This window comes from Schistocerca nitens, chromosome 3, assembly GCF_023898315.1.
Source record: "Schistocerca nitens isolate TAMUIC-IGC-003100 chromosome 3, iqSchNite1.1, whole genome shotgun sequence".
NCBI classification, from domain to species: domain Eukaryota; kingdom Metazoa; phylum Arthropoda; class Insecta; order Orthoptera; family Acrididae; genus Schistocerca; species Schistocerca nitens.
The window spans coordinates 208,285,447-208,310,057 of NC_064616.1; the positions used below are offsets into that span (position 1 = coordinate 208,285,447).

The following is a 24,611-nucleotide window of genomic DNA, read 5'->3' on the forward strand; positions in this document are numbered from 1 at the left end:
GGATGTGATAGAAAGAAATCATTGGATATCGAACTTCAACTTATCCTGGGATGCAACGCTGTGACAATGTAACTGTGCGCTCATTTTCTCAGAAGTGGAATGAAAGTCTGTAAGATAAGATGGATGTTCCAGATCTCTCTCTCTCTCTCTCTCTCTCTCTCTCTCTCTCTGTCTGTCTTTTCCTCAACTCTTCCATCTGTAATGAGCACTGCCTGGATTTATTTTGACTTGCAAGATACACCCCAAGAAGGATTTTTGATAGAATTAACAACAGGTCAATTGTACTACAGTAGTGTATTTGAGTATTGTAACGTGTTTTTTTTTTGTGTTATTACTCTCTCAAAATAACCTGTTTATAGCTTCATTTGCAATGCGCAAACAATATATTTCTCTCAATTTTTTCATATGTACGTGATTGAAAACCTACCATTTGCAGTAAAATTAGGTAAGACTTGTACCCTTTAAACTAATGATTATCATTTTTCATGACCTGATTTGTTCAATATCTTTAAAGTTTTATATCAACACCTGACAACATGCATCAACACATTGTCAATGCATGTGTGAACATTACAGAAGGCGAACTACTCGCTGTTGAGAGGAATGTCATTACACGTATTTCCAAATACATTGAGGTTGAGTTGACGGACATCATTTTGAGCATTTATTGCATTATTGTGGTATTTATAGGTAATCACACTGTAACAGAATGCGTTCTCAGAAATGATAAGTTCACAAATGTACATGTATCACATTAGAACAACAGAAATAAAATGTTCAAACGTACCTATGTTCTGTATTTTAATTTAAAAAATGTACCTGTTACCAACTATCCATCTAAAATTGTAAGCCGTATGTTTGTGACTGTTACAGCACCATCTATCTCAAAGCGAAAAAAGTGGTCCAACTAAACCATTCATATTTCTTTACGTACTACACGAATATGTAATAAAAAATGGGGGTTCCTATTTTAAAAAATGCAGTTGATATCTATTTGACCTATGACAGTTCCATCTAGCAGGCCAACTGTAGCGCCATCTGGTTTCCCCCTTCAAGCTAGACGAGTTCCATTCATTGTAGTTTTTTCGTTTGATGTAAAAATTATAAGAATTGAATTGTAAATATTGTAAGAACCCATGTATTTTAGTTCATAAGACACAATTGACAACAACCATACTATTTTTATTGCTATGCAGATGAATAAACATATCAAATCATCAAATCAAATCATGTAGATGGGAAATAGAGGGGCCTGCCATCCCATCATTATTGCTGCCCTGAACACTACACTTACATCTGCAAACACATGGAACTCCTGAACGCATCAACATTCCTAGTGTCATCTAGCAGTCACCAGATCCTAACACGTCTAGTGTCTGGTTGCAAACCTATCCTGGTCTTGTCAGCAAACATGACATTACTCCATTCTGCAATGATCCAATGTTGATATGCAAAAGCCCAGGTCCTTCGATTTTGTTGGTTCCATTGGCTCAGTGTAAAATTCCCACTGGTCTTCTGGAATCAAGACCACCCTAATGAAGTCTTCTATGCACTGTTTGGTCTGTGATATGAATCCCTGTTGACCAGAAGAAGTTATTTCCATCATTTCTGGCAGTTGATGTTGGGTGCCTGTGAGCACTGGTGTTGTCATACGAGGATAACCACTATGAGGTCTGTCATTTACATTTACCATCTCTCTGTACTTTCTCCACACCTTAGACACACCACTTTAAGTGGCATCTTGCTGTGTTTGAACAGTTGAAAGTAAAGTCACTATCCTGGTTCTATCAAAGTACTGTATGCCTGTACATGGCATGCTACTGCAGAGCTGAACACAAACTGAATGAAGCTGTTGTTGATATGAAGCTGTTGTGTGCCGCTGCAGCAGTGGTATGTTTACATGACTGGGAAATGGCCATAAAGTATGCCAGTATAAACACCATCCAGTATATGGGCTCTAATTGGGTAATGCATGAAGTGCCTAGGTCATTGAGATCTGTAGCATTGTAGACTACATTTTACAATAGTATTCCAAACTTCTGTTGAGCAGTGTACTATACCATAGCTTTCAAAGTGCTTCAAATGACTCCTAAAGTAGACTAGTCACTTGAGAATTGTAGTGTAAAAGCTAAATAATAAGTGTACTTCTGAAAGTACTTCATTACAAGATACATACCAGATTCCATAGATATGGTACAAGCATGAGTGCTATTCCTGCAGATACATTTGATGCACCTACTCCCAGGTTTCTTATCACTGTAGGAAACAGTTCTGCAGTGAAAACAGGCATTATCACATTTGATGAAGATATAGCAAATTTTCCTGCCATTGCTAAGGCAATTGTTACCCATTGCAGATCTTTATCTGAAACAAGAAATAGTTCAGTGTGAAATCTTTTTACCCAGTGATAAATGTATGCAGTTAACTTCAAAAATGGGTGCTGACAGAACAATTGAGGTGTTGACATGGGAAAGCCTGTAACAAAAATAAATAAATAAACTAAAAATAAGTTTTTTTGGTGGAAAATGTAGTAAGAACTCATGCCAGTGACATGGCAAAGTCAGTAAACGCTGTTGTTATATATTACTTTGTAATACATGTAAACTGGAGTGTTGATATATTGTTTTTGTAATACTGTATATACAAATTGTAATGTAAATGTAATGTTGATGAGTCCCCAGTACATCAGATCATGATTTGACTTTGTATGTTATGGGATATTAAAAATTCTGATTCTGAGTAAGTCACCGTACAGTGTAGTTTAGTTTGTCCAGCAAGTTTGAAGATCTATGCATGGAGAAGGCCGTAGCTCCATGTTAAAGGACAATAGTATCATCAAGAGTAACCTTTTAAGCAGAGTATCACATAATTTTGTTGTATGTTTAATTCAATGAACTCATATAACAACCAAGATACTGAAGCAAGTAAGTTTGTTTTTGAATGAAATGGTGTACATTTTAATGACATTCAGAAACTTTTTTCCATCAGCCTATTCAGATACTTATGCAACATTGGACCTAAAGATGACCAAAGAGAAAATAAATATGTACCAGATAAGCTAAGATGTACAGGTAGCAAAAGAATACATGTACATAAAGCAGAAAAGCCACAAAAACCTTGAAATGCGACAACAGTAAATGCTGAATGCCATCAAGTGCCATCTTCACACATATTTGGATATGCAACAAGTGATATTCATACCAATGTTGACCCATTGTAATATGTTTTATGATAGACGGCTGTGAGGCTACAATCTGTGCCAGTATATTCATAATACTGAGGAAAGTTTCATGTGTTTGTGACACAAGAGTTTGTTTTACATGAGTTTTTTTTATGTTTTACAGCCAGTTTATATAATTGAAACTTCTTTTTTTCATACCAACAAACATTTTTAACTTCTCCTGTAAAATCTAGCTCTTTTATGTTACAAACTTTCCCTTGTCAACACTTTAGTTTCTGTACTTCCTCAGTAGTAAACCAATCCATATTGCACATTATGTATTCACCCCAAAGTTATATTATGTCTATATCCATGCATGTCAATTTTAACACCTATATATGAAATTTGAAAGTGACGTGCAGCAACTAGAATAACTTGTTAAGCAGAAGAACATTTCTATGAAGTTAAATAATGAGGAGGAGAAGGGGAGAATGAAAGGAAAAGGGAAAGGAGTAAAAAAAGCAGCTCCCACCTTTCCTCAGTCTTTTCTCTTGGGGCAAAGTTCTAAGCACAGCCTTTTTTCTGCTACCTCTAGTAACTACCCGAAGTGACTGTTTTAGCTCCTGCCAATGATCTCTACAGTTTGAAGAACTCCAGTTTTGCCATTCTTCAATAGTAAGTTTTCATGTTTGTGGCAGTTACATTAAGTAGTAAATAAGTTCTCTCTTAGTTCAGTGTACAAATGATGAAAAAGTTAAATATTTCACTGTGATAAGAAGGGCATAACATATCAGTTTTACAATGCTGTGTTACGGTGGCAGTAACTTATGTAACCAGAAAAATGAAGTGACAAGTTTTCAGAAATTTTACTGAATTTTATCATCTTAAAATAATGTACATAGAATAAGTCTTGTGTGAACTCTCCTTCCCTGATGGGCTTTACCTATGACACAAATAATTTTTTTCATAAGCATTTAAAAATCATAAAACTGGATAGTGCACATCTTTGAGTTATCAGTGAGCAATAACGAAAAAATTTGTTTCCACTGCGTCACATTAATTTAAGAAATGCACAAACAGAACATTCATAGAAATTCATGCATTTATTTATGTTTTTCACTAAGGATAGCAATGTCATTTTAAATTATCTTCCATACATGAACTGAAATATGACAAATACAAAATATTAAATGTTCCTACTTCCTATACCCTGTGTAGACAATCATCCAACAGGAATCTTACCCAGTCCACGTAGTTATTAACCTGGAACCCTCAAGTCCAAATGTTTTGCAGCAAGAGCTCTGAGAACTTAGCATATACTTAGGCCATTAGAGACAGTTTTAAAAATAATTAGCAGTTTTGTACAATAATATCGAAAGGATAGATTGCTACTCATTATTTTGAGGATGCATTAAGTCACAGACAGGCACAGTGACATGGGTGTGTAAGTTTTCTACTTCTGAAACAGGACTATGCCCAAAAGTTGAAATCTTTCTAGCATTTTTTATTACTGCACCTATCTGTCTTGCAACTCAATTTCTCCTCTATGTGGTGACTAGTGTTGTCATTACATTGTGGACTTTCCATTGTTTAACATTTTTGTACAGTGTTTGATGTAACAGCCTGTTGAATCAACCACCATGATTTGTGTAGTGGCTACAGAAGTAAATAGATGTGTCTATTTTCCTAGATTAAGCAACTGTGATTTTCTGTTTCTACCTTGTGTGTTCATTTACTGCAATTGCATTTCAGCTTGTGTGTTGTTAGTGTATGCATAAAAGTGTTTATGTAGTTGATCATGATATTTCTGTTAAGAAATTATTTTTAAATGAAAGGAACCAACAAGATTATTAGCCAACCAAAGCTAGTTCTGTGACCAGTTATGTGATGGCACTTCATTCACTGACCAACAATAAGATCGAAGCACTGATGGAGCATGCAGGTAATACCTCTGTGGGTGTGTAGTCACTGCTGACATTGCAGCAACATGTCGCCACTCATACATCATCCTTGACAACACTATCCCACCAGAAACAGCACCATGAATGACTGCTTAAGGCAAAACATCTGGTTCAAATATTGTACATTGTTCTTGAATTGTATGTGCCAACATTTGTACTTTTCTTAAACATATTGCTAACTTACTGCAAGAAGGCTGCATAACAATTAATGGGACCTTCATGCCACTCAGGCATCTCCAAAATTCAAGCACATGAATTGTCTTTCTGAATGTGCTTCCTTTCACACCTAGTATCTCAGTTATTAACCAAATGCCTAAACATGGTCATGCCCTTGAACACATGTGCAAAATACTATCACGATCTAAGATACATGACCATACTTGCTTAAAATCTTTTTTACATACTACATAACTTTGAAGATTTTAGTAAAGTGCCATTTGAGGGAAATATTTTCACTGTGCATGTAGCTATTGTTGAAGCAATTTGTCATAGCTGTGAACTACAGGGCACATTAAGAAAAACTGTCTAAAGTGTATCCATTGCTATAACTATCATCAATGACTTCCCTGCACTTAAAGCAAAAACATCTATAAGACAAACTGCAAGAGAAGTTGTTGCTGGAATGCAGCTATTACACAGGACAGAAGAAGGCATCAACATTTCTCCTGTTCCCTGAGCACACACAATGGCATTGTTCTTTTTATACAGAACCACCAAGACAAAATTCAGAAGCTATCAATATTTCTCAGTCTGGCCACTGTTGATCACCCTCGTTGACATCATCAGTAGAAGAAGATGAAATGATTCTGGATCAAGCAGGCAATGGCAACTCCATTTGAACTGTTCCTATGAGCTTGGTGGGCATTTTTCAGCTTCATTCGATAGTTTTTGTTATTTAGGTTTTTTACTGATATAACTAATTGTTTTATCCACTGTACATTATAAACAAAAAAAATTATGCAGTTTGGTTTTAGACTGTTACTCAAGATAACTGAGCAAGCACAACAGAACAGAGACAGGTAGAGCAGGCACTTGTCACACCAAACCGAGTTGAATCGAATAAACTGACTGAAGTGACATATGGCAATATAGTGGAGCTTGTGCACAGTGATGGACTAGGCAGGGAAGGGTAAGAAGAGTCAGCTGGGCACAGCCCTCACTCACTCTTCACCACTGTGTATGTCTAGATGTAGTAGAGTCTAGTCTCACAACCAGTAGGCATAGTTTTACATCAATTCAACCACAGAAAAAGTTCTGTCATACCCCCATCTCAAAATCTGTGGTTCTGATTTTTTTCGTCAGAGGTACTGGTATGGCATACCGGTGCATACCATCACAAATCGAGCACTGTATGAGGTCTGTTAAAAAGATTCCAGAAGTTTCAAAATTCCACACCAATGGTGGGGTGGGGTGAAGCAATTGGCATCCCTGCACACACCTGTGTTTAATGTGTAACTGCCAGAAGTCTCATTGTTGTAGGTCACTTAGTTATTGTTCAGTGCTGTATTGAGTACAACATTGCTTGACACAGTTTGCGGATTTTGAGATGGTACAGTTACAGGTGCAACACATCTGCATCAAATTTTGGATGAAACTCAACAAAACCTTTACAGAGACTCACCAAATGATGCAGGAGGTGATGAGTGCTTCAGCTATACTCAGTGTTACAAATGGTTCACACAGTTTAAAAATGGCTGGACAGTAGTTGTTTGGGATGCCCTTTGACATCTACTGAACACTCATGTCAGGAACATCAACAAAATTGTGCTTGCAAATCAAAGACTGACTGTCTGAGAGATTGCAGAAGAATTTAACATTTCATTTGGATCATGTCATGAAATCCTGACGCAGCGTCTTGGAACGCGCCATGTTGCCACTGAGTTCATCCCATGGCTCATGAGTCAAGACCATAAAAACCTTCACCTCACAATGCGTGAAGAGCTTTTGGATTGCGCAAATGAGAATGAGATGTTCCTTAAGAGAATCATAACTGGTGATAAGATGTGGGTCTAGGGTTATAATGTTGAGACCAAGTTTCAATCTTCACAATTGGTTGGGGAAAGCTCTCCAAGACTGACAAAAGCTCATCAGGTCAGATCAAATGTCAAAGCCATGCTAATAGTTTTCTTCTACTTCGAAAGTTTAGTTCAACAAGAACTCATGCCACAGAAACAAACTGTTAATTGATGGTACTATCAGGATGTGTTGTGATGCATGCAAGAAAATTTGAGAAGGAAATTGAAATGGCTCTTGCATCACAATAACACACCCACACATTCATCAATATTGGTCCATGACTATTGCACAAAAATGAAATCACTGTGGTGCCTCATCCTCCATACTATCCAGACCTGGCCTCTGTGGACATTTTTTTTATTTTTGAAGTTGAAAACCCCATTGAAAGGATGGAGATTTGCAATGATAGATGAGATAAAAGAAAATTCACAGATGTAACTACATACGATTCAGCAGAGGTGTACCAAGAATACTTCAGGAAGTGGAAATGGTGTTGAGAGCATTGTATCAATTGTGGAGGAGAGTATTTTGAAGGAGACCATGCACAACAAGTAAAAGGCAAGAGCAGAAAACTTTTGTACACAAAGTTCTGGAATTTTTTAAACAGATCCCATATACATAAAAAAAAGACTATCCAGATGAAATACTAAGTGAACAAATAGGCTTTAGACATAAATATCATCTGGAAAGCTTTATTGTGATACTGGAACATGAAAAGGAATAGTACATATCAACAACAAAATATACTCAGACCAAAGGTGTAATTCACAGCAAAAATCAATCAGTGAAATATAACATAATTGTTCTGTAGCTAACTATACTTTGTAAACATATAGCCTCACAGTAAAGAAACTGTCAAATAAATGTCAAATCATTCTATATAATAAATGAACTTTCAAATCAGTGACAAAACTTGTTCCATACATTTATAATCATTACATATCATGTAATCTCTATGAATTAGACACTGACGGTTTACTAGAGATGTGGTATGGGCATCAAATCAAAATGGACATAAGTACGAATGTACTATTTCAATGTATAATTATTCACTTGGACAGCCACTATATGTGCAGATAATTTCATCAATGTTCTATTCACAGGTTTATTGAGAATGGCAGTGAAGCTGAAACAGCTATTGTGGTAAAGAATACTGAACTTCCAGAATGAAATTTTCACTCTGCAGAAGAGTGTGTGCTGATATGAAACTTCCTGGCAAACTTCCTGGCAGATTAAAACTATGTGCCAGACCGTGACTCAAACTCGGGACCTCTGCCTTTCGCAGGCAAAGCTCTACCATCTGAGCTACTCAAGCACAACTCACACCCCATCCTCACAGCTTTACTTCTGCCACTACCTTGTCTCCTACCTTCTGAACTTCACAGAAGCTCTCCTGAAAAACTCGCACAACTGGCACACCTGGAAGAAAGGATAATCTGGAGACATGGCTTTCCCACAGCCTGGAGGATATTTCTAGAATGAAATTTTCACTCTGCAGTGGAGTGTGCACTGATATGAAACTTCCTGACAGATTAAAACTGTGTGCCAGACCACGACTCGAACTTAGGACCTTTTCCTTTAGCGGGCAAGTGTTCTACCATCTGAGCTACCCAAGCATGACTCACACCCCATCCCCATAGCTTCACTTCTGCCAGTACCTTGTCTCCCACCTTCCAAACTTCACACAAGCTCTCCTGAAAAACTTGCAGAACTAGCACTCCTTTCTTCCAGGAGTGCTAGTTTTGCATGTTTCGCAAGAGAGCTTCTGTGAAGTTTGGAAGATAGGAGATGAGGTACAGGCAGAAGTAAAGCTGTCAGGATGGGTGTGAGTCATGCTTGGGTAGCTCAGATGGTAGAGCACTTGCCCGTGAAAGGCACAGGTCCTGAGTTCATGTCACAGTCTGGCACATGGTTTTAATCTGCAAGGAAGTTTAATACTGAACTTATTGCAGCTGTTCTGCATGTTTCCTTTTCAAAATATGTTGGTTTGCTTTGTTTCCAAGGAGCATCCTGTGTGTATCTCTTGGTATAAAGTCACCTTTACATAAGCCATTATCATCTCCCCTGTAAAGATTTATAATTTCAAAGATCCATTTCTACTGTGTCCAATTTCAGAGCCTGTGTTCCCACAAGAGACGTATTTTTGTGTAACAGATAATAGTCTGTCGAGTCAACAGGACCTCATTGTCACTGTCTCTTCTTAGGAAAATTTTAAGCCACTACAAGTTTGTTAATAACCTTTCTTTATGCTGTATGATATGACCAAATACATATATTAAGTTTCTTTGTAAATTTCCGACTGCCTGGTCTTGATATTTAGTCCCTCTGTGTCCAAACCATTCATTCAGACAGCTGTTTAAACAATGTCAAGCATTCTTCACTAGCATCAAATTTTAAATTCACTGATCTTCAGTTCTACACTTTGTGCAGTCAGCATCTCGGGACCATATGCAAAGATGGAAATTTGATGTCAGACGATCACATTATGCAGTGTTAAATTCTGAATGTACTTCCATAACTCAAATGTTAAAAGCTATTGTGCAGTAACAACAAGAAAACTTCAAAATCAAATTGTGAATAAATATGAACAGGTATTTGCAGATGTTACACACTTACCAAGTGGTACTGGAATTGTAAGTAGACAGGCAATGCCTGACAGTAGCAATGTCAAGCAAAATGGCCATCGGCGTCCCATTTTCAGTAGGAACAAAATACTTATAGCAATGGAAGGCAACTCAACTACACCTATATATAAGAAATATAAATGAGTCAGTTTGTGAAACATACATTCTTGAATAAAAATCACTATAAAGCAGTTGTTATTTCCATATCTAACATTATAAATGAGTAGGGCTCCATTACGTACCTGAAAGCACAGTATTTATATACACATTTCCACCAATGTTTCCCAAGTTCAGCACCAGACCATAATAGACTATGTACACACTAAACCATATAACATACAGCACAAGGGAATTCTTTCTTAGATTAGGGGTGCGAAACAAATCAAGACAGCCAGCGCTTGCATCCTCAGAACCCTCCTTTTGTGGTATCCCCTGAAAACATATTTAGCAATTATTACTATGAAATGTAGAAATCTCATGCACACAAGAAATTATTTTCTATTATCATTATCTGTCTGCTACAAGTGTACATTTTGCTTTCCACTCAGAATTATCTGATACATATCCCTTTTTACATTATATCCTAGAAAGTGGATTATGACATTTGTGGACAATATTTGTTGATCACACCTGAGAAAGCAACAAAACTCAAATGTCAAAGCAGATAAAAATATTATTGACTACTTATAACCCATTTCTTGCAGGATTAAAATCACGTGATTAAAATTAAGGTTACCCTAAACTTACAATTACATTTTCTCTTTGTATTAATAAACATATTTTTGCAATACAAACAGTACATACCCTAGTTAACAAACTAACTACTTATACCAATACTCGACAGAAATAAGTGTGTGTGTTTGGGAGTGATTATTTCCATAAAATTTATCTCCCTCTTCTTCCATAAATCATACAGGCAAAATGTACAATACTGACTGCAACAAAGTGATGCATTTATCAGATCTGAATAATCTTGTACATGCTGTCAGATTAGTGAATCAAGAAACACCATATATTGTAATGGAATAGCTGTATGCTAAAGAAGACAATAATTTTCAAGAAGATTGACTTAGTAATTGTTCCATGCCATCTTCAATAACAAGCTTATCACTATTTCAGTGAGACTGCAGAAACCTTTTTCAGGAGTAATCTTTTCTTCACAATTATTTTTAGACTTATGAATAGAAAAAACTCCTTTAGAAGCATCCTACAATGGCACTGAAACTTTGGCAGGACTATTGTTAAGTTGTTGTTCTACATTTACCTAAAATACTTCAACTGTCATAACTGTAATGGCAACAGTAAAGCAGTGGCCTGTGATCAGAGGTGGAAAGGGAGGCCGGGCCTCCTCACTTTTCTGTAGTAGAAGTAGTAGTAGTTGTAGCAATAATTATTTTTATAATTAACATTTATGCACTTTTGTCAAATGTGAGACATTAACTTATGTTATTTCTTCTAAATTGCCAGCACTAGAGAGCAAGGCAAAATGTGAAAGCTTAAGGCTAAGCTAAAGCATACGGAGTCACAAACCATATGGCAAACCCCAAGGAGGCCAGACACATGCCAGGCCACCTGTAAATGCTCAGTTACCATGGTAACCATTATGTCACTGCCAGAAACAGGAGTAGTAGTACAGGCTGCCTTAGCCATGCTGCTGTGTGCCTCTGTGACATGGGAGACCACTTGTGGTACCACCTCTCTACATCTACATCTACATGACCACTCCACAATTAACATTTAAGTGCTTGGTAGAGGGTTCATCGAACCACAATCATACTAGCTCCCTACCATTCCACTCCCGAATAGCGCGCGGGAAAAACGAACACCTAAACCTTTCTGTTCGAGCTCTGATTTCTCTTATTTTATTTTGATGATCATTCCTACCTATGTAGGTTGGGCTCAACAAAATATTTTCGCATTCGGAAGAGAAAGTTGGTGACTGAAATTTCGTAAATAGATCTTGCCGCGATGAAAAACTTCTTTGCTTTAATGACTTCCACCCCAACTCGCGTATCATATCTGCCACACTCTCTCCCCTATTACGTGATAATACAAAATGAGCTGCCCTTTTTTGCACCCTTTCAATGTCCTCCATCAATCCCACCTGGTAAGGATCCCACACTGCGCAGCAATATTCCAACAGAGGACGAACGAGTGTAGTGTAAGCTGTCTCTTTAGTGGACTTGTTGCATCTTCTAAGTGTCCTGCCAATGAAACACAACCTTTGGCTCGCCTTCCCCACAATATTATCTATGTGGTCTTTCCAACTGAAGTTGTTCGTAATTTTTACACCCAGGTACTTAGTTGAATTGACAGCCTTGAGAATTGTACTATTTATCAAGTAATCAAATTCCAACTGATTTCTTTTGGAACTCATGTGGATCACCTCACACTTTTCGTTATTTAGTGTCAACGGCCACCTGCCACACCATAAAGCAATCTTTTCTAAATCGCTTTGCAACTGATACTGGTCTTCGGATGACCTTACTAGACGGTAAATTACAGCATCATCTGCGAACAACCTAAGAGAACTGCTCAGATTGTCACCCAGGTCATTTATATAGATCAGGAACAGCAGAGGTCCCAGGACGCTTCCCTGGGGAACACCTGATATCACTTCAGTTTTACTCGATGATTTGCCGTCTATTACTACGAACTGCGACCTTCCTGACAGGAAATCACGAATCCAGTCGCACAACTGAGACGAAACGCCATAGGCCCGCAGCTGGATTAGAAGTCGCTTGTGAGGAATGGTGTCAAAAGCTTTCTGGAAATCTAGAAATACGGAATCAACTTGAGATCCCCTGTCGATAGCGGCCATTACTTCGTGCGAATAAAGAGCTAGCTGCATTGCACAAGAACGATGTTTTCTGAACCTATGCTGATTACGTATCAATAGATTGTTCCCTTTGAGGTGATTCATAATGTTTGAATACAGTATATGCTCCAAAACCCTACTGAAAACCGACATCAATGATATAGATCTGTAGTTCGATGGATTACTCCTACTACCCTTCTTAAACACTGGTGCGACCGGCGCAATTTTCCAATCTGTAGGTACAGATCTATTGGTGAGCGAGCAGTTGTATATGATTGCTAAGTAGGGAGCTATTGTATCAGCGTAATCTGAAAAGAACCTAATCGGTATACAATCTGGATCTTAAGACTTGCCCGTATCAAGCGATTTGAGTTGCTTCGCAACCCCTAAGGTATCTACTTCTAAGAAACTCATGCTAGCAGCTGTTTGTGTTTCAAATTCTGGAATATTCCATTCGTCTTCCCTGGTGAAGGAATTTCGGAAAACTCCGTTCAATAACTCGGCTTTAGCGGCACAGTCGTCGGTAACAGTACCCTCGGCACTTCTAGGTTTCCCTTATGTTAGTTGTCCTGTGTGTAGTGAATCCTATACAAGTACTGATGTAACACTTTTGAGTGAGTACATCATTACTTCCTTGCAAGAGCTTTCATTTTCAAGGAGAGGTGAAACTGAAAGACATGAAACACTGAATGTCCAACACCAGCTTTCTTCAGAAATGTAAATTTAAAACATGGGCACTACAAACTTCATGGTACGAGCAGCACAAGTGGTTATGTGCTTGCCCTACAAAAGGAAAATTCTTCTGCTGGCCATGTTTGCTCCTAAGCACTAGAAAATCTGTATGGTCTGTGGAGGCATTTGATGATATGAAGAACCTATCTAATGGTTTAGCATGGCATGTTTCTTCTAAAAATCACCTAAGTAGTTTTATTTCATTTCAAGAACTATCCACCCAAGTGTTGAGTATTTCAGAGCTACTTAATTACCATCCCCAACCATCAAGTGAAAGCGAACAGAGATCATAAAAATTCTAGTTGATATCACTAGTCTTTTGTGTAAGAGGGAGGTAGCCTTCAGAGGTCATGATGAGACAAAAGATTTATTGAATCCTGGAAATTTTAGAGCCATTTTTAAATTTGTGCTAAACAGAAAGAAAGATTTGAACACACATTGGAAGAAAATGAGTTATTTCCAGGGATTTTCAAAAACTATACAGAATACACTGACTGAATTGTACATGATTTGATTTTTGAATAATACCCATTCAACCTCATTTTATGCCTGCAGTGTGGATGAAGCAGCAGACATTTCTGACAAGTCACAATGCTCCATTGTTAGGCTGGTGGACTGCTAAGGTGAGATTTAAGAACATGTTCTTGTTTTTCATTATGTTAGCCACACTACTCTGTGTTCACTTTGCAAAGCGCTGCATTTCAGAATTATGATACGAAGAACAAAATAATGGCCTGAACCTATGATGGTGCTTGCATTTTGGCAGGAGAATTAAATGGCCTGGAAGCTAAGGTTCTTCGTATTGTCCCCCAAGCTCCTTTTACCTACTGTTTTGCTCATCATTTAAATTTAGTTTTGCAGCAGAGCTGCTCTTGTATAAAATGAGTAAGGACCTTTTTCTTCATGTTTCAGAGTATTTCTGCTTTCTTCCACCAGACTCCCAGATGCACAACAATTCTTGACAGTATTGTTGGTAAATGCATTCCTTTGAAAAGTGGAACAAGATGGAAGTGTAATACCAGAATAATATCTTCCATTTACAAAAAAACCTTCTGGTGCCAATTGAGGTCTTAAATAATTGATGGTTTACACTCTAGTGCAATGACTACAAGAGAAGCCTGTGGTTTCAAAAATAGCTTCCTACACTTTGACTTTTTTCTTCTTCCGTCTGTTTTTCTAAACAAATTTTTAAAGGATGAATTGCTTTTCAACATTACTGATATATATATAAAAATAAAAGATTATGCATAGTTTTGTAACAATTCTGTCTCAGAATGCATAGATTATAAGAAAAACTTAAGAAATGGAGTTAAATTGGTGGATTTTTTTAATTCCACAAAATGCTCAACTAATTCACAAACTAAAGCTTCCATGAATAGAGTTGGATTGACGGATAAATACATTATCAACCCACTGATGTCAAAATAAGAACAGGTGTACTTTGAGATATCTTTGAGATATTGGATGATATTGAAACACAACTGGAAACAAGATTTTCACATTGTGACAAACTGCTCTTGCTTGCTTGCACATAGACACAATGCTACCCAGTTTGCCACCTATACTCAGCATTTCCCTGTAGATGGTGGGGATTCATTACTACAAACATATAGTGCATTGGTCACAGTTGTGTGTAGAACTGTAGACTGCAGTTTCTTCAAAAAAAAAAAAAAAACACTTCACTCTGTCAGTTTGGAAGACATAAACAAAAAAATGACTGACAATGAAATGTAAAAAATTCTCCCAGAAGCTTTGAACTACTTTCTCTAATTGTAACCATTCCTGTAAGAAGTGCTTCATTTGAAAGGAGTTTGTCTCGTCTTAAATCTGTGAAAATGTGTTTGAGGAACAGTATGGCTCAGGATTGATTATCAGTTGTTCCTTGCATCTTAGTAAAAAAACCAATACTGCGAATATTTGAAAGTTAAGACACATAGTATGATGATGTCATAAAAAGATTTGGGAAGAAGTAGGATCACTGAGTTAAATTGTTTAACAAGTAAAAATGCTCAGACACCCAATCTACCAGTTCATTTGTTGGTGTTGTCCTTATCATTATTGTTGTCTTGGTGGTGGTGGTGGTGGTGGTGGTGGTGGCAGTGGTGGTGGTGGTGGTGGTGGTGGTGGTGGTAGTAGTAGCAGTAGTAGTAGTAGAAGAAGTAGTAGTAGTGGTGGTCATTAGGAATGTTAGGTATGCATACATTAAAAGGGAAAGAAAGAAGATTTTCTGATATGTTTCCTGGCTTTTCCGCAATTTAGGCCCAACATCTGCCACAACAGCAATGGCAGAACTTAAAGTGCATCTACACGATGCCTTTTTGGATGCAACTTTGCACATAGACATAAATGTCAAACAGTGCAACAACACATGGGCATTTGTCCATGTGTAATTTCCTAGAAGTGGAGACCATGTGTAAAGTGCATTGCTTGCCATCTTTGGTGGGAATCTTTGCACTTTTTTGCAGATTATAGGCAGATGGTGCCCATGTATGTTTGATTGTGTAGTGTGTTGAGATTATTCTGTGAAGCAGTTTATGTGCATGAATATCTGTTGATTACAAAGGAAGAATGCTTAAATTTATGGATGATTACAAATAAAGAAAAGTCATATGGAATGCCACTTCTAAAGATTATTTGCATACAAATTTGAGATGAAATGCCCTGAGTGTAAAGAATTAGACTAAAAGTCTCTGATCATATTACTGCAAAGAATAAGATGCCATTAAGTTTCAAGGTAGGAAAACAGAGAAGAATAAGCTAGAAATTTATGAAAAGTGTATATGAAAACTGTGGACAATTATTTGAGCTATGGTGACTTAATAGCATAACTGGCCTGATATCTGAATAAAAGAAATGTTGTGATATTTGTAGTTCCTCAAGAAACTACTGTAAATAGAAATGAAGGGCAATGATGATGAAAAAAATGCAAAATTAGAAAATGCAACCTCTGGCAACTGTGAACTTCCCAAATTTGTTGAGTCTGAGAATGTTAATCTACATATAATCTACTATTTCATGATTAAACTACTGAAAACAAATTTTTTATTAAACAAAATACAAATGATGCATTGAAATTTAATTAACATGCACATAATGACAAAGAACCTCCCTTAAGTATGTCTCAGTTTTGGGAATAATTACAGAAATGCTTTGTTTTGAAATTCAAAATAAATAGTTCCAACTAGTTATAAACTTCCAGTTGCTAGCTAACAAACTGTTATTGTCTGCCTTATTGCTGGAGTTTCCCAAGCAAAAAAATCCTAAATCTCAGTGTGACCTCTTCCTGAAGTTTGCAAACAAAATGTTGTTGTCACTTTGAATTTCTCACACCTCTGTTTATTTAGATACTTCGCTGCCTACAATTGCTTTTGTGTTTTCTTTTTGTGTCACTTTTTCATTACAATTAACACATCATATGCTTCCAAGCAAAGGAGGGGAGAGAGAGAGAGAGAGAGAGAGAGAGAGAGAGAGAGAGAGAGAGAGAGAGAGAGAGAGAGAACCTCTGACATTTATTTTCATTTCATGTTATGTAGGGTAACTTTTCAAGTAAAACAAAAGTTTTCAGAGTCCAAAGGCATTTACGGTGTGAATTCACCAATATCCTACAGAAGCCTGTTCAGGGAACTGGATTATACTAACTAAGGCTAATAAGTATATGTATTCATAGTGAACTTTGTTGTAAATAATATGTCCACTTTTCTAATAAACAGCTCAGTTTACAAAATCAGTTCTAAGAACAATAACAGTATGCACACAGACTTGAAGGCATTTACTTTAGTCCAGAAATGGGATTACTGTTCAGGAGAACATATTTCTGAAAACCTTTTGGTAAATATAGAAAATTTAGTTACAAATAAAGTTCAGTTTAAGAGGAACCTGAAAGACATGGTTGTTGCCAGCTCCTACTTCATTGCTATATTTATAAACACAAACAGTTGATGTACAGCATGTACAATGGCTCCATGAAACAAAGAGTTTACCTAATCTAATTTTTTAAAAAACGCATGGAGGACATAACAGTTAGGAAGCCAGAAATAAAGTTCTGCCTCTTTCAATGCTCTAGCACCTTATCTCTCAATAGGTATTTATCATGTGGGCCACACAATTGCATGAAGTTTCAGACACATTGCATAATTACATTAAATGTAATATTCTGAAATGTTTCTGTTGTTAAATTAATTTATTGTTAAATACTAATACACACACCCCAAAAATAAATATTACTCACTTGTTGTAAAATTTTATCTGCACGTGGTGGTAATTCCATTTTGTTAAATCTAGCTGCTTCCTCCAAAATAACAAGAACTTCATCTTTGCGGCCAAGAGCAAGAAGCCACAATGGAGATTCTGGCAAAACCCTGGTGAACAGAGCAAACACATTTTCATTTATTGAAATGATACACACATAGATACACTGTTCTGTACAAGGATATGGTTAAAAATATGTGACTTATATTAAAATTAAAGCTACATGTGTAACACTAAGTAAACATAAATGGCACAGATTTCTTTCAGATTGTTCACTTGGTATTCAGACTCACTCTCACTGTTATTGGTGTTTGTTTTCATGTGAACAGTCAGCTGTAGAACTCATTGGTTCAAAATGGCTCTGAGCACTAAGGGACTTAACTTCTAAGGTCATCAGTCCCCTAGAACTTAGAACTACTTAAACCTAACTAACCTAAGGACATCACACACATCCATGCCTGAGGCAAGATTCGAACCTGCGACCGTAGTGGTCGCGCGGTTCCAGACTGTAGTGCCTAGAACCGCTTGACCACCACTGCCGGCTAGAACTCATTGGTTGGGAAGCAGTTCCCATATTTGCAACAGCATGTCAGAGCACAGTGATTTCCTTGTGAGTTGTAAAAAGCTTCTAATAACTAGAAAGAACTTATTTTGACTTACTGTTTGCTTTTCAGTTTAAATTCTTAAATTTCTTGCGTGTTTGTGTATCTAGTAGCCATAGTTTCATGTTTTAATAACTATGTACAGTATATTTCCTGTGTTTGTATTGAAAGAGGTGCTTGTTTTCATGTGAACAGCCAGTTACTGTTGTAGAACTCATAAGCTAGGTGGCAACTCCCATCTCTGCAGCAACAGCGTGTTTGTACCCACAGATCCATGCTTCAATAACTGTCTAATGTGTAGTTCCATTGTCTATAGTATGGAGAGGGGCTGTGATTGCTGTGTTCAGAGGCAAGTTAAGCTGGTGACACTTTGCCCACAGCACCAGGTGGTGCTGGCTTCAGTTACACAGCTTGAGACTGTTGCCAAAGGGCACCACTGTGGGTGTTTGAGATGGCAATGCAAGGTGCATCTAGCACGTCCCTCATGTCCCCCAATAAATCCACTAATGTGACTACTCTTGTTACTGCCCACATTGAGGATGACCCCTGACCTGTAGTTGAGTGACAGGTCAAATGCATTAATGGGACTGCACCTCTTCCAGCATGTGGAGGTATGCTGGCCCTGAATAAAATCTGCCTAGTGGATTAAAAATGATGGATCGGTGTGCTGACCAGCCTGAATGTGGTTTATAGGCAGGTCTCCACATCTCACTATGTGAATACCGGGTTCCCATGTTCCACCTCAGAAACATGCTACTTCATCATTTAGAATACTTTATCATACTTGCATACAGAATTTATGCTATTCAGACAAAGATCCTGAGCAAGATGCAGTTGCTTGCCCTGTTCCATAGAAAGCCTTCTGGCTTGCACAATGAGGAAATTTACAGAGGATGGGTGGGAGCTCTGGTGTTAGGTGTGCAATGGGACCCTTATGGATATGGCTGCCAAGGAGCTCTCAATGAGCTTACCAGGAGGAATCATTCAAGATGTGGAACAGGTACCTCAGGATGCCATGAAGAGCACAGGGTGCAGCCAGCTGCCAGTAGTGGCTCATGTCAGTACCAACAATGTGGGCCTCTTTGGATCAGAAGAGATACTCTGTGGTTTCACATTATTAGCTGAAGTGGTTAAGACTGCCAATCATGCTTGTCAGACAAAGGCAGAGTTCACTATCTGTAGAATCATTGACTGATCTGATTGTGGACCTTTCGTACAAAGCCAAGTGAAGGATCTGAGTACGAGGCTCAGATGGTTCTGTGACCATGTAGGTCGCAGATTTCTCAACTTGCGCCATAGGGTGGTGGGGCTTTGGTTTTCTTTTCTTAGGCAAGGGGTCCACTACACACAGGAGGTGGCTTGGCTACAACGGTAGCACAGGCTATATGGAATGGACTGGATGGTTTTTTAGGTTACAAGGTCTTTGGTAAGTACAGTAAGGCTTTCAGTCTCAAACAGTGCAGGACAAATACAGGAACATGGTAGTCTTAAAAAAATCTGTATTATTGTTGTAAATCGTCATAGCCATGTTGGGAAAGAACCAGAACTGCAGACGCTAAAAGAAAGCACTGAAGTTCAAATCATTGTAGGTACCAAAATCTGGCTAAAGCCAGAGATAAGTTCAGCAAAAATTTTTTGCAAAGAACCTAGCCATGTTCAGAAAGGACAGATTAAATGCAATTGGTGGTGGCATGTTTGTTGCTGTTATAAGTAGTTTATCTTGTAGTAAAATTGAGGCAGATAGTTCCTGTTGTGAGTTAGTATTGGTAGTGATTATACTTGAAAACCAGAATAAGTTAATAATTGGTTCCTTTTACCAACTCCCATCCACCTCCCCCCTTTCCCCCACCACCACCATCACCACCACCACCACAACCACCACCACCACCGCTGCCCCTGACTCAGATGATTGTTACTGAACAGTTCAAAGGAAACTTGGGTATAATAACAAATAAGTGTGCAGCTCATATAGTTATAGTTGGGTGATGACTTCAATCTACCCTTGATACAAATACGTGTCCAAAGCCAGTGGTAGGTATAAACTATTGTCAGAAATTGTACTAAATGCTTGCTTCGAAAATTATTTTGAACAGTTAGTTCAGGAGCCCATTGGAGAGGTGGTTGTAAAAACACACTTGACCTCTTAGCAATAAATAATCATGATCAAATAGGGAGCATCATGAGGGATACAGGGATTAGTAATCACAAGGTCATTGTAATGGGACTGACCAACGCAACATCCAAATCCATCAAAAATAAACCCAAAATGTATTATCTAAAACAGTAGATAAAATTTCCATATGCCATCATAAGACACAGTCTCATTTCCTTCCCTACTAACTATGTAAATGTAAACCAGATGTGGCTTAAATTCAAAGAAATAGTATCAGAGGGAATTGAGAGATTTATGCTAAATTATTTAATAAAAGATGATATTGATCCCCCATGGTACACAAAAAAGGTCAGAACACTGTTGCAGAATAAATGAGAAAAGCATGGAAAATTTAAAATGATACACAATCTTGGAAAATTTAAAATGATACACAATCTCCAAGATTGACAACATTTTACTGAAGCTTGAAGCAGATTAAATTACTTAATAATGCCAAATCTTCCAGCCCAGATCATACACCACTTAGGTTCCTCTCACAGTATGCTAATACAATAGCTCCTTAGCATAGCAATCATACACAACAGCTCACTCAATTATAAAGATCTATACCAAAAGACTGGAAAGTTGTACTGGTGACAGCAATATGCAAGAAAGGAAATAGAAGTAATCTCATGAATTACACAGCCATACCACTGAAGTCAATTTGCAGTAGGATTTTGCACATTTACTGTGTTTGAACATTATGAATTACCTCAAAGAAAATGTTCAATTGACAAGTAGTCAGCACGGATTCAGAAAATAATGTTCTTGTGAAACACAACTAGCTCTTTATTCACATGAAGTAATGAGTGCTACCAAAAGGGGATATCAAATTAATTCCATATTTCTAGATTTACAGAAGGCTTTTGACACTGTACTTCACAAGTAACTTCTGATCAAATTGTGTGCCTATGGAGTATCTCTTCAGTTGTGTGACTTGATTCTTGATTTCATTTCAGAAAGATCACGGTAAATGATAATCAATGGAAAGTCTCTGAGTAAAACAGAAGTGATATATGGAGCTCCACAAGGAAGTGTTGTATGACCCCTGCTGTTCCTAGTCTATATAAACAAATTAGGAAGAAATCTGAGCAGCCCTCTTGGATTGTTTGCAGACAATGCTGGCGTTTATCAGCTAGTAATGTCATCCGAAGATTAAAACCAACTGCAAAATAATGTAAACACAATATCTGTATGGTGCAAAAAGAGGCATTTGGTTCTGAGTAAGTTGTCATCCACATGAGTACTAAAAGAAATCCATTATATTTCAGTTACAAGATAAATAACACAAATCTAAAGGCTATCAATTTGAAGACTTGAAATAAGAAAAGGCTCTAAGTGCCATAATAAGCAATTTTGAAGTTATGTGTGAAATGGCATCTACACACCAAGTCCAGCACTGTATAAAAAGCTGTAACTCCTATAAATGAAAATGTAGTGACAAATGCAATCAACAGATAGCATGCAGTTTGACAGCTACTGCTATTAACATACAAAAGGCTCTGTGTTCTGCACACTTAATCCTCAGTGTTGGATAAAATGGTGGAGGAAGAGTTGTTTGTAACAGTTTGAGTGGAAAGAAATGTAGAATGAAATTAGAAGTTACTGTGGCAGCAATGAGGGCAAAACTTCACGTAATAAATGTATTTCTGCAAAAGCAAGAAAAACACATGATACATGAAATAAAACATTCTATCTTCAGTACCATGAATGCATCTGACTTATTAGATTTCAAGAAAGCAGCAGATTGTAATATAAATGCAGCAAACCTAAACATGTCCAAAGTACAGTGGCTACTATTAGACAAACATAAGCCTCATGAAGTTATGACCAGGAGAAGCTTAAATGAAATTGAGGCCTGGGAAGGAATTTCTATTTTGAGAAAAGGTATATGAGCACAGGACATCAAGAAAATGCAACTACGTGTTCTGGATGTTATAAACCACATCTGTGAAAAAATAAGAAACATTGATTGAAATAATGCAATAAATGACAAATAATGACCACATAAAAATTTGCAAAAGCAGAATGAACTTTTACTATCTTTTTCCTGCATACTGAACTGTGGCACTTTTTCATTGCATTTCCACTCTCAGTACGTTTTTGATGCTATTAAAATACAAAGTTTGTAATTTCCTTTGGAAACTAGGTCCATACTATGAATAGGTTTCAAACAAAACACATTAATAGTGCAAATATGACCATTAATCATCTAGCATACTTAAAACTCATTTTCCTCAGATTCATGATTTTGGCACTTAGAGCCTTTTTTTATTTCAAGTCATCTTATTCAACTAAATGCCTTGGAATTACAATTACTAACAAACTGAATTTGGAATTATCACACAGATAATGTTGTGGGGAAGGCAAACCAAAGACTGTTTTATTTGCAGAACCCTCAGAAGATGAAAGAGGTCTATTAAAGAGACTGCATACACTGTGCTTGCCTATCCTCTGCTTGAGTAGGCCTACTGCTGTGCGGTGTGGGATCCTTAGCAGATAGAATTGATAGAAGACACTGAAAAAACCTGAAAAAAGGGCAGCTCATTTTGTATTATCACAAAATAGGGGAAAGAGTGTCACAGATATGATAAGCAAGTTGGGGTGGCAGCCATTAAAACAATGGCATTTTCTCATTGTGATGAGATATTTTCATGAAATTTCAGTTACCTACATTCTCCTCTGAATGCAAAAATATTTTACTGTCACTATCTAGATATGGATAAATGATCATTGTAATAAAATAAGAAATATCAGAGCCTGTACAGAAAGATCTTTCCCACACACTGTTAAAGAATGGAATGATAGAGAAATAGTCTGAAGGTGGTTCGAAGAACCCTCTGCTGGGTACTTATGTGTGAGTTGCAGAGTATTCATGTAGAAGTAGATACAGGACACACAACTATCTTTCTTATTATGCCAATGAAACATAGCTAGTATTATTTCTGAAATAATGTATGGCATTGTAGCCAGTTGATACCACACAAGGGGCAATTGTTCTGTGTACAGAGGTTGGCACTAAAGGTTTGGTTGTTGTCTGACAGCAACTGGTGTTGCACAAATGCTGGCAGCATGAATGCCACACCACCTGAAAGGTATATGGTATACCTAAGATCCTGATCTTGAACAACCTTGAAAATCTTCTTAATATCTTTTCCATTTCCGAGGTACAGAGATTGAAAGTTACCCTAATTTTTCACATAAAATACACATGTAAAATCCAATGTGAAGCAAAAACATAGTTTATAAAGTGATGTAACATGGATAAATACGCTGTAAAGCATCTCTGATATCATCAGAATGGTTCTGGGAAGCCTATGTTGTAGTACTGAAGCACATACAAAATTTTTGTGCACATAAAATCTGGTCTGAGGTGTAAAATAATACAGTTCTGCATCATTTCAGTTTCATATATTTGTAAGTAAACTGTCAAAATTTTACTGGCCCGTAAAGTTCTTCTCATACAGGTGACATTCTGTGTGCAATCAACGCACGTAAGATGCGACCACCGCCTTCTCAAGCACTGTGTGTCAATGTTCCAGTGTTCCAGTGGCAGCAGCATGGCATACTTCAAAGTGTTCACAGTGGGCGCCCCACAAGAGATGCAGCAGTCATACCACTGGAGTCGATGGCTGCAATCTGAATGCAGCCATACATGAGTAAGTCACATCAGTGTGGCCTGGAAGGGGAGTCATCTGGTGGGCCTGCTGGAGTACGGAGCAGGTCACCTCTCATTCACGATGCTTACTGTGAAAGTGTTGGGAAATGAACTTTGGTTACAGACCTGGACACAAATGATTACACTGAGTTATGTTTCACCTTGTTTTCAGAATAAATCTTCTTAGTTTTAATTAATTCCGACTTTCCATTTGGTAGTCTGTGTCTGAGACACAACGCATTCCCTGCTGCAGCAAGGAAAAGAAGGTAACCAATGGAAAAATGCTGCTATCAGAGAACAAAGAAGGACAATATGTCCTTGTTTATTAAAAAACTCTGACTGAAAAGTGGGGTACCAGTTGCCTCATTCTACCTCCCTCAGCATCTTTAAAAATTTTCACAAAAATTTTGGTATGAGAACATTTTTTTATGCTCAGAAAGAAGAAGACAGTGGAACTGGTAGTGGGCAACAGATGGAAAAGTAATAAATGCTGGAGATAGTTTACTAGACAGTGGCTGTGATACAGAAAGAGCAAAGGATACAATGGCAGTGAGAGAGAAAGAGGACACTGGCAGCAGAACACAGTTGACAGTGACACGACAGTGACAGGAAAAAGAGTGAAGGAGACAGTGCCAGTGAG

General features: G+C 37.5%; 1 protein-coding gene across 3 annotated transcripts in view; it reads right to left on the reverse strand.

The window, feature by feature from the left end:
• LOC126248160 (organic cation transporter protein) overlaps positions 1–24,611 on the reverse strand; it is a 518,934-nt gene that overhangs the window by 13,783 nt on the left and 480,540 nt on the right. For all 3 annotated transcript variants that reach the window (XM_049948906.1, XM_049948908.1, XM_049948907.1), the window contains exons 7-10: positions 17,540–17,669; positions 10,004–10,193; positions 9,754–9,882; positions 2,177–2,364 (exon numbers count right to left, since the gene is read on the reverse strand). In XM_049948906.1, the coding sequence (XP_049804863.1) occupies positions 2,177–2,364; positions 9,754–9,882; positions 10,004–10,193; positions 17,540–17,669 (637 nt within the window). The remainder of the gene's footprint in view (positions 1–2,176; positions 2,365–9,753; positions 9,883–10,003; positions 10,194–17,539; positions 17,670–24,611) is intronic.